The 10,455-nt window shown below is 60.5% G+C and overlaps 2 protein-coding genes across 2 annotated transcripts; one reads left to right on the forward strand and one right to left on the reverse strand.

Moving 5' to 3' along the window:
- Nucleotides 1–3,060: 3,060 nt before the first annotated feature.
- PRDX5 (peroxiredoxin 5) lies at nucleotides 3,061–7,494 on the reverse strand. Its single transcript, XM_026650493.2, has 6 exons — nucleotides 7,245–7,494; nucleotides 5,589–5,723; nucleotides 5,006–5,137; nucleotides 4,334–4,372; nucleotides 3,761–3,825; nucleotides 3,061–3,200 (listed from the first exon to the last, which is right to left on the reverse strand). Exons 1-6 carry the CDS (start codon nucleotides 7,410–7,412, stop codon nucleotides 3,095–3,097), a joined length of 645 nt encoding a protein of 214 aa, XP_026506278.1. The 5' UTR covers nucleotides 7,413–7,494; the 3' UTR covers nucleotides 3,061–3,094.
- Nucleotides 7,495–7,618: 124 nt separating this feature from the next.
- Nucleotides 7,619–9,381, forward strand: TRMT112 (tRNA methyltransferase subunit 11-2). Its single transcript, XM_024210742.3, has 4 exons — nucleotides 7,619–8,037; nucleotides 8,195–8,296; nucleotides 8,571–8,663; nucleotides 9,247–9,381. Exons 1-4 carry the CDS (start codon nucleotides 7,957–7,959, stop codon nucleotides 9,346–9,348), a joined length of 378 nt encoding a protein of 125 aa, XP_024066510.1. The 5' UTR covers nucleotides 7,619–7,956; the 3' UTR covers nucleotides 9,349–9,381.
- The last annotated feature ends 1,074 nt before the right edge of the window (nucleotides 9,382–10,455 follow it).

Raw genomic sequence — 10,455 nt, forward strand, 5'->3', positions numbered from 1 at the left:
AACCCCCAGCTCACTTCTAACCCCCAGCTCACCCCCAGCTCCCATTCACTCCAACTTTTCCAGCCACCCCCACCTCACCTCATTTAACCCCCAACCCCAATCCCCTCCCTCCTCACCCCAGCCCCCTCTCCACCCCATTGCTAGAGGGGTAGGTACAGTGTCCCGATTGCAGGTGGCTCAGCAGGGCGTGGGAGGGCAGGATTCTGCACAGTTCTATCCCTGCCCCCCCCGAGGGCCACAGCTCCCCACAAGGGCACAGCTCCCACCCCTCACCCCCGAGGGGCACAGCTCCACCCAGGGCATGGCTCCCATCCCTTCCCAGAGATGCACAGCTCCCCTCTCCCAACCACACTCACCCATGTGACAAGGGGACCCGAGACGAAATCCCCTAGGCTCTCCCAGACACACCCGTCCCTGTCCATCCTCTGCTTGGGTCTCTGTGGTTGGTGCGGATCCCACAAAGGGGGACCCTGCACCCAGGTGCGTCCGCTCCCCCCCCGCCCCAGCCAGGCTCCCCCCACTGGTTTTCTGCGCTGCGCAAAGAGGAACTTCCGCAATCGGGAGCGGCTGGGGTGGGGGGGGCCTGCAGGGACGCCAGGAAACCAGCACCCACAGCAGACCTGCTGTGGGTGGGAGGAGGGAAACTCCCATTGGCGCCTACCAGATCCCTGAAAGCTGCCGGTAGGTCTCTCCCCACCCCCAGCTTGGGGGGAATTGGGGACCTCTCCCAATCGGCCCATCTACCCCAGTATCCCACATCTCCCCTGCTCTAGATCGGATCCATAGGCCCATCTGGCCAGTATCTTGTCTGCCTCCTGCCTGAGATCAGACCCATCTAGATCAGTATCCTGCTCCACCCCCTCCAGATCAGACCTTTGGGCCCCCCTGCCTTGGATCAGCCCCTTGGGCCCATCTAGCCCGGCATCCTGCTTCCAACTGTGGCCAGCCCTGAAGGAAGGGCCCCAGCAATCAACAGCCATGGAGCAAACCTGGAGAGGAGGTGACAGGCACCCCTCTCCCGACCACGTCAGGGCGGGACTGGCTCCTTCCCTTAATCGGGGGTGTGTGCGGTGGACCCCCTCCCCATCACCACCACCTCTCCCCAGTATAAACCTGTAGGCATCATTCCTGGTCAGATCTTGCCATCATCTAGCGGTGGGGAGATCCACTATGCCCCATAGGTGACAGCTGTACTGCCTTTCAGCACCCCACATCCTTGTGATGGGGGGAGCAACACAGCAGCCCCCCTGGGACATGGCTCTCAGCTCCCACCACTGAGCCCCTTTCTCCCAAAACCCACTTAGCCCCCCAAGAGTCTCTCTGCTCTATCTCCCAGTACCCCCAATGCTGCTAGGTTGGGGGGCCTGCTCTGAACCCCCAATCCAAGGGGATGGGTCTCCAATTGATTCACAGCCTGCTCCTTATAGGGCTGCAGTGGCTAGCCCAATGGATGTGGGCCCACTCTTGGTTGGGGGGCGGTAGTCTGTGTAGCACCCGGCCTGACAAGGGCTCTGAACTCAGACCCATAATACACCTCAGAAATCATTTTAGGCCAGAGGCAAATAATCTCCCCACGCTGGTGGCAGCGCAGCCGCAGGGGAACATCCTGCACCCCCTGCTGCTGTGAGGATCGGGAAATCATCCCCCCAGCACCGTGCATTGTCCTGGCTCAGATTTCATTTCTGGGAAGGAGCCAGGACAACCTATGAACCTAAGCAGCCAATGGCTGGGGGAAGGAGCCAGGGCTCCTGGCCTTGGGGGTGGGAGGCAGGGAGGCCTGAACATGGGGCAGGGGTGGGAATCTCAGGCCTCCCACTCGGGAAAAGTAGGGGGGGGGTCTCATGGGCTAGAGGGTTGGGGGGAGTTGGGGTTCCTGGTCTGAGGGGGAAGGAGGCCCGTGTTCTCACTCTGGGGGAGGTGGGGAGCTGAGAGTAGGGTGACCAGACAGCAAGTGTGAAAAATCGGGACAGGGGTGAGGGGGTAATAGGAGCCTATATAAGAAAAAGACCCAAAAATTGGGACTGTCCCTATAAAATCGGGACATCTGGTCACTCGAGCTTGGAGTAGTCAGGGCTCCTGGCCTGGGCAGACAGAGGGGAGTGGAGCCAGGGCATTGCAGGGGGAGAATTCTAGCACAGGGAGGGGCAGTTTCCAAAACCCCACTCCCTTCCCCCTCACACCAAACATGGTGGAGCACAAGCACCCCCTTGTGGCCATGCTGGGGCCCACACCAAAGATCCTGCTTGGGAGTGGTCAATGGGGTCCTGCTTCGAGGTGGGCGGGGGAGGCACTGAGTTCCAGTCCCCCCTCAAGTCCAGGGGGCCTAGCCTAGATCTTGTGACCCTTTGACCCAGGGCTAGGGGAGATCATGACACCAGGGGGACCCCATGCCAGCCCCAGCTCAGCAAATCAGAGACCCTGGGGAGAGGCACCACAGGGGAGGGGGCTCTAGTATGACTACTCTCCCATGGCAGGGAAATCAGGGCAGCAGGAAACCTGCCCCCTTGATTCAACATTGCTCCCAGAGATCCCCCCCCACCCTATCTCTAGGGCACAGACCCCCGCCACACACACACCAGCAATCTCCCTCTGCTTGTGTGGCCCCTGCTCCTCCAGGCTGTTTATTCTGCCCCCAAGGCCTCAAAAGAGATTATGAGATTGGGGGGGGAGGGGATGCAGGAGGCATGGGCAGGTCAGCACTCGGTGCGAGGAGGGCTGAGCAGGATAGAACTGAGGTCTGGGTCACTCCCTTGCTTCCACCCCTACCATGCCTTGTCTATGCCTGTCCCCCCTCCCCCCAGCAGAGAGACAGAGGCAGGGCTGGCGAGAGCCGTTTATTCCACTTGATACACAGCATGGTGGGGCAGTACACCACCATCAGGGCATGAGTGCCCTCTAGAGGCCAATCCCATGACAGCAGGAGCAGCAGCAGCAGCACTGCACCCCTCCCCCCTGCCCTCCCCCAGGGGGAGGCCATCATATCATGCAGGGAAAGGATGGTGCGCTGCCCCGCTTCTGGTGCTAGGGCGGGGGGGGGGAAGAGGAGGGAGCAGCAGCAGCAGCAGCAGCAGGAGGGACCCTGGTGTCCTGGTGCTCAGAGTTGAGAGAGGATGTTGTTGGCCAGGCTGCAGGTCAGCCCTGTTCCATCCTCCTCCACGTTGAGAGCCTTCACCACACCATCCTCCAGCACCATGGAGAACCTAAGAGAGATGGGAGGGTGTCAGTGCCAGGGCCCCCTCCCCACCGTGCCATCCTCCACCACAGAAAACCTGGGAGGGGTCAGGGTGAGAACACAATGGGGGCTCCCCCTCTCCTCCCCTGCCCTCCAGTGATTCCCCTCTCCCCACCTCCCACCCTATCGTCCACCACCATGGAGAACCCAGGGGGGAGATTGGGGGTTCAGTGTGGGGACACAGCCAGGGCTCCCTCCCACATCTCCTAGCACCCTCTACCCCCATCATGGAGAAGGGAGGGTTGGGGGTATCAATGTGGGGATATAGCCAGGGGGGCTTTGCCTCTCCCAGGTTTTCCCATGGAGATGGAGAAGAGGACTTCCCCTCCTCTCCACATCCAGCCCCCCACCCCCAGGCAAAGGGGACACCCCAGAGGCCCATAGTTGCAACTGCAGGGGTGCATCCTCTCCACTCTGAGCTCCTAACACTCATCCCCATGCCCATCCCTCGCCTGTACAGAGAACCCCAGCTCTCCCAAGGGGGGTATCCTCAGAGGCTGCTGGGGGGTAAGGAGCCCACTGCTTTACCTTTTGCAGCGGTTAGTCCCAAAGAGGTCACGCAGGGTCTCCTTGTCCAGCAGCAGTTCCGTAGCCTAGGGGAGAAAGGGAAAGCAAGGAGGGGGGGTCAGACAGCCCCCCCAGTCCCCTCCAGGCAGAGGACACAGCCCAGGAACTTCCCCCTGCAAACAGGCCTTCACTTCTGGAGCTGCTTGGTCCTCAAATGCCCTTTGACCTCAACCCAGCCCCCGTTGTTGGTGTCAGGGAGGTGGCACTGGAGGGACAGAATCCTGGATGCCTCTAATAGGGGATGGGGGTTCCACTGCCCCTTCCCCCACAGTCCCAGAGCAGGAACACCCCCGGGGGGGTGGATCTGACACAGCAGGTAGGGGAGGAGCAGAGGACAGGCACACAGTGGGGTGGGAAAGAGGACTGGCCAGGGAGTGGGGGCCCTGAATCTTGGCTGTCGAGCTGGTTAGGAGGGGAAGGGCCAGGGACTGGTACACAGACAGGTGGGTAGGGAGACTGGGACTGATCCTGCTCCAGGAGGAGGATACCCCCAGCTGGCGCCTGAGGGCACGGGTTGGGTGGGTGGGGCATTACCTTTCCGAAAGCTCCGGTGGGGTCAGCCAGCATCCGCACCTGGGGGCAGGGAGGGGGAAAGGGTTAGGGAGCCAGTGAAGAGGCGCCTGTGAGATGGGCGGGAGGGTAGGAGTGGCAAGAGCCACACCCACTCCTGAGGTTACACAACCTATAGATGCCCCCTTGCGTAATCAACAGCTCCTACTGAGAAGGGAAGTGTTCACTGCTGCCTGGAAGTCACACACTGCCTGCAGGGGTGGGGGCAGGGCTCCTGCAGCATTGGGGTTAGGATGCTGGTGAGTGTGGGAGAGAAAAGACTCCTCCCCTTTCCCTGAGACTCAGCACCATACACCCCCCTATAAGGAGACTGCCCTGGGCCTTGATCCCTGCTCACTCCCCCTGCCCTGGGTCCCCTAGTCCCACCCTCTGTATTCCCCTTGCTATGGTCCCTGGGACTCTCCACATTCCCCTTGGCTGGTGCCCCTTCCTGCCCTCTGTGCTCCTCCTGGTCTGGGCTGTGTGGCTCCTTCACCCTGGGTGCTATAGCTCAACCCCCCCACACACACTCCCCCTGCCTTGCCCTCCCTTCACTCCCCTTGCCCTGGGCCCCGTAGGCCTTGCTCCCTTCTCTCCCCAGCTCATCTTGCCCCAGGCTCCTTGTGCCTTGCCCCCCACCCCACCCCCCCGGCTCACCTTGCCTTGGGCCCCTTGGGCCTTGCCCCACTCGCTCATGACAAAGACATCATTCACGGCCAGGCAAGCAATCAGCTCCACTCCCTTGGCCTTCAGTGCCCCAGCCTGCTCCACGTAGCCCGGCAAGTGGGTCTGAGGGGGGCAGGAAGAGCATTAGTTCCTCAGCATGCGGGGTGGGGTGGCAGCATCAGACACCAGCCCAGGGATCCAGGCAGGGAGTTGGGCAGCCCCTGGCTTGCAAGGGCACACTGAGCTCACAAATGTGTCCTTTTCTAGTCCACCCTGCGGCTCCCTTGGCCCCAGGGATGGGATGGCGGGAGTGATGCTCTGGTGGATGAGTTCTGGGGAGCTGGGTGGGGTGGGGTGGGGGATACTCCGAGGAGGGGGGTGAGGGAACTCTGGGATGGGCGTTCCAGGGAGCAGGGTGTGTGAGGAGCCAGTCTAGAATGAGGGGGTGCTCTAAGGTAGGGAGTTGCAAAGGGTGGGGGAGGGGATGCTCTGGAGTTGGTGTGTGTGTTCTAAAATGGGTAGGGTAGTGGGGGGAGGGGAAGGGGGCACTGTGGGGGGAGTCTCCATGCCTCACCTTGGAGCAGCCAGGGGTGAAGGCACCAGGCACCCCGAAGAGAATCCCCTTCTTGCCCTTGAAGAGTGCAGCCACATCCACCTTGGTGCCGGGGTCCTCCTCGTACACCTCCACACTGGGCAGCTTGTCTCCAACCTGGGGGCACAGGGGGGGAGAGCTGGGGGGAGGCCTAGCCAAGTCCCCTTGCCCAAGGCAAGCCTATGCCAGACCCCCACAGGGCCTCTGCCCCATCTCCCAGTGCAGGGGGAGGAGCTACCCCCACTCTGGAATTCCAACTGGGAGCCGGTTCCTCGTGCCCCAGCTACAACCCCCACCCCTGCCCTAGCGCCAACAGGGGGGCCTCAAGTAGCTGACTAACGGGGGGGGGTGTGTGTCTCCCTTCCCAGTCACCCAGCCACTTCCTGTCTTGGAATCCCGCTCCCCAGCACTGGGAGGGGGCAAAGACAAGCCTCCAGATGATGCGTAAAGCCTGAGGTGAGCCTCTCCATGGCTGGGGAGCAAGAGAGCCCTGTGTGCATCCCTCAATTGTGTCTGTGGGGGGGTATTGTCACTACAACCCATGGGGGGAGGCCCACAGGGCAGACACTCAGTGACTCAGCACCCCTGCCTTGGGAGTTTCCAAACTGATTACTCAATCTCATGAGTTGGACACCAACCCCAGTTCCCTGCCCATGCCCCAAATCTTCTGGGTTGCCATGTACCTCCCTTCCCAATCAACCATCCTCCCTCCCCAGCCTGCTCCTCCCCCCCACAGCCCAGCTCCCAGAACCCCAACCAACCCCCATCTTTCCCCCATCCTACCCCTGCCTCCCACTAACCCCTTACCACTAATCCAGCATCCCCAGCTCACACCCACACCTTCACCCAGCCTTGACCCCATTTCCCCTCCCCCACAATCCAGCTCCCTCTGTCCCCACCTACCCCCCAACCCCCATCTCCTGCCTCCCATCTCACCCCATAACCTACAGCCTAACTCTAACTCCTCCCCCAACTCTCAACCCCAGCCCTGCTCACCCTTCCCCTAATGTCCCCTTCCCCAGCCTGCCTTACACTCACCCCCCAATCAGCCCTTTCTACTCCCAACCTCTCCCTGCCCCCCCTAGATGTGAAAGGAGTTGGGAGCTCAGTGTCACCCCCTTGTTCCAACCCCCTCCCCCCGGGTTTGCTCCCTTCCTTGTGAGGCAACAGTTCGGGGGGGGGGGTCCTGCAAGGGGGTAGTGACCCTCCAAGCTTCAGGGACTGGGGACATGGTCTCAGGTTTCAAGGGTCCCGGTTGGGGGGAGGCATCGGCGGCTAAACTGGAGGGTGGGAGAGGGCTCTTCTCAAGCCCTAAGTCCCAGCTGGCGAGTGGAGCTGCCAGGGGGAGCCCTGCTGGGGGTAGGGTGACCAAATGTCCCGATTTTTGGGTCTTTTTCTTATATAGGCTCCTATTACCCCCCCACCCCCGTCCTGATTTTTCACACTTGCTGTCTGGTCACCCTAGCTGGGGGCCCTGATTTTGGAGGGGGGCTTGTCCAGGAGGCTCCATTCAGGGGACCGTTCTCTGCCCCGGGTCTCGCTGGGGCTGAGTTGGGGGGGGGTCCCCAGCTAGGGGCGGGGCAGGTTGGATGGTTGAGGCCCCCGGGGTGTCCCGCTCTTCGCCCCGCCCGGTCTCACCTTGACGGGCGCCATGGCAGCTGCTCGGACACCGAAGCTCCTGGTTCCTCTGGGCTTGGAGCCGGGGAGGGGGGGCGCCCGCAACAGCCCCCGCCCCCGCCGGAGCACCAGCCCCGCCACACCCCGCCACGCGGTCACCATGGAGACCGCCTGAATGACAGTTGCCATGGAAAAGGCCTGGGGGACCTACCAACCTTGGGGTGGACTGGAATGCCCATGCGCCGCAACCCACAGGTCGGTTTGCATCACATTTGCATATCATGTGTGGTTCATTTGCATGGCCGGTTTGCACATTGTTTACATACAGATTGCTTTTGATTGGCAGGGCGACATTACAAGTGGTTTGCACGCTGAATTTGCATACAATTAATATATAATTTGTGATTAATCTGAGTGTTTTTCTCCTGCTTTTTGCACATCTTAATTTCAATATAATCTGCATGCGATTTGAACACTATTTGCATGTTTTAACCCCTTAGTTTCGCGTCTAATTCTTCTCTTCTCCCCATCGGGGACCGGCACACTGTCTCCAGATCTCCCCGGAACCCTCAGGTTCGGGTCCGTGTTTCCCGTTCAGCCGCCGGACCCTTTTGAGTAGGGCACATTCCATCCGGAAGTAGTGTTCGGAGGGGTGCGATTGAACCGGAAGTAGCCGAGTATTGGCGTCTCACCGCTTCCCCACGTGTGCCGTGACACCGGGAGCGGCGCGAGGATGAAGCTGCTGACGCACAACATGCTGACCTCGCACGTGCGGGGGGTGCGGCCCGGGGGGGGTTTCCCCCTCCGTATCCAGGTAACAGGGGCCACGTATCCCTGCCCCCTGGGCTGCCCCAGCGCTGGGTCGGGGGCCCCAGGGCTGATTTCTCCCCCCATGGGGGTGATGCCACCTGCCCCTTCGGGGGTTCCGCCCCGGCCGTGCCTAGCCGGACTGACCCTCCCCCTCCCCGCAGGCCACCGAGGTGAAAGTGAATAACGTGGATTTCAACCAGGAGTTCGTGGCGCGGATGATCCCCAAGGTGGAGTGGGGGGCCCTGGTGGAGGCTGCGGAGAGCGTGAGTATGGGGGGAGTGGCTGGCCCCGTCCAGGGCATAGGTGGGTGGAGTTTGGCAGGGGGAGGGGCTCACCCTAGGTGCTGGGGACGCTAGACACGGGGCCAGCCTCCTGCCCAGAGGGCTGTCATGGCAGGAGATGGGCAGCATGGATTGGCACAGCAGCCTTGGGGCGGGGATTGGAGAGGGAAGTGGCTTTGGGGAGCGTTTGGGTCAATCAGAGCAAAGTTTCTCTTCTGGAGTCAGCATTGTGACATTCATCTCCCTCTCCCTACAGCTGGGCCATCTGTCGGACCTGCCCCACGAGCTGCCCCCTGAGTACGAGAACAACGAGGACTTCCTGAGGAAGGTGCATCACGTGCTGCTGGAGGTGAGAAACGCCCCCCCCCCCCACAACCCCCCACCGGCTCCCTGGCTGGTGCTGGGCACTATATCCCAGACACCACAAACCCGTGGCTGAGGTTGTATGACGGGGCCTGTTACAAACACAGGTCCTTTCCTGGCCTGGCTGAGACACCGGGGACTTATCAGCCCACAGAGACACTGGGGATCCCCCAGGGTGGGGGTACCTCTTGCTGTTGCTGCCCCTGTTCCAAATGTCGACATTGGGGGGGCCCCCTCAGGCAGTGAGAGAATGTTGATGGTGGGGGATTCTCCCCCTGCTCTAGCTGCCTGTTGGAATCCACTCTTGGGTGGCTGAGAGTCCAGCAGATGCCCTGGCACCGGGCTCCCAGCATCCTTTTGCTTCTGTGGCTCATCCTGCCTCCTCCCCAGCTGCTAAGAATCATGATAGGGGGTTGTGACTGCAGCAAAATAAAAAAAACGAGAAGGGAGGGCTGGTGGTCTGGGGACGTTCCACCCCTCCCTGACAGCATTACTGGGCAGGGCCGGGGCACAGCTCATCCCTCTGTCTTTAGGCTGCAGCTGACCTGTGTTTCTTCTCCCCTCCATAGGTGGAGGTGATGGAGGGGATCCTGAAGTGCCCTGATTCTGGCCGGGAGTTCCCCATCACCAAGGGCATCCCCAACATGCTGCTGAGCGAGGAGGAGACGTGAAGGGCCAGGGTGGCCAAGATGGGAAGATTGGGGTGGGGGAGGGAGTTCCTGGGCTGGGAGGGTGTGGCAGGGGGAGGGAGGGTTCTACAGGGAGTAGAAAACATTCTGTGCTCATTTGGTTTGTGTATAAATAAAACTGTGAGGTGGAGCCTGGCATGGGGCATGTCATCCATTACCCGTCCACCCTCCCCTGCTCGTGCCCCTCAATCACAACCTGCAGCACTCTGCTATCCTAGCCCTGGGCTACCCGCAACCACACTTGTGCTGGTGCCCTTCTGTTCTAGTCCAGTCCCCATCCCCCATTAGCCCTTGGTCTAGCCGAACATTGGTCTGCCACACCTTGCACCGTACTCACTTTCCTCATGTACAGTTATTTAGATTGCAGTAGTACCTAGGAGACCTAGTCCTGAAGCAGGTCCCCCATTGGGCCAGGCACTGCTCAGACCCCCAGGCAAGATCAAGGCTGCCACTGGGCCCAGTGCTGCACAAACACAGAACAAGACAATGCTTTTGTTCCTTCTTAATTGCTAGGAAGGAAGACTCTGGACACAGTCTGAGATCTCCATGGTTTATTCTGGCTCTGGAATATAGCTCTATGTATGTGTGTGTATAGCACCTATACACAAAATAGAGGTATTTATAATATATACACATACATAATTTAATACAAACCCCCTCCACGTCACCCCACTCATTATAGAAATGGGAGGACTGAGGGTGCACCCCTCTGAGGGGAGCAGAGATGAAGGGGTCACGTATTATCCTGCAACAAATATACAGTCTGATATATTGCTATGTACATGTTTCTCAGCATCTTCACCCCCACCCCAAGGGGAGGGGGGGCTTATTGCTATGGGGGGCAGAAGGGCAAGGGGAAATTTGAGGGGGGTGGAGGGGATACTGGCCTCTGTTCCCATCCTGAGGGACCCCCCCAATATGCCCAAGCCATTGCAACCCCTCTTCCTATCTGTACAGCTACCCCATCACAGTGCTGTGCTCCCGCTCCCACAATTCCAGCCTTCTGTTTCAGCCCCTCCCTCCCCCCCCCCCAAGGACCTAACTACAGCAGGAGCCCCCCCCGTCAGACCCCCACCCCCCCCAGACTCT

Source organism: Terrapene carolina, unplaced genomic scaffold (genome assembly GCF_002925995.2).
Source record: "Terrapene carolina triunguis isolate 2854851 unplaced genomic scaffold, T_m_triunguis-2.0 Scaffold89, whole genome shotgun sequence".
NCBI lineage: Eukaryota > Metazoa > Chordata > Testudines > Emydidae > Terrapene > Terrapene triunguis.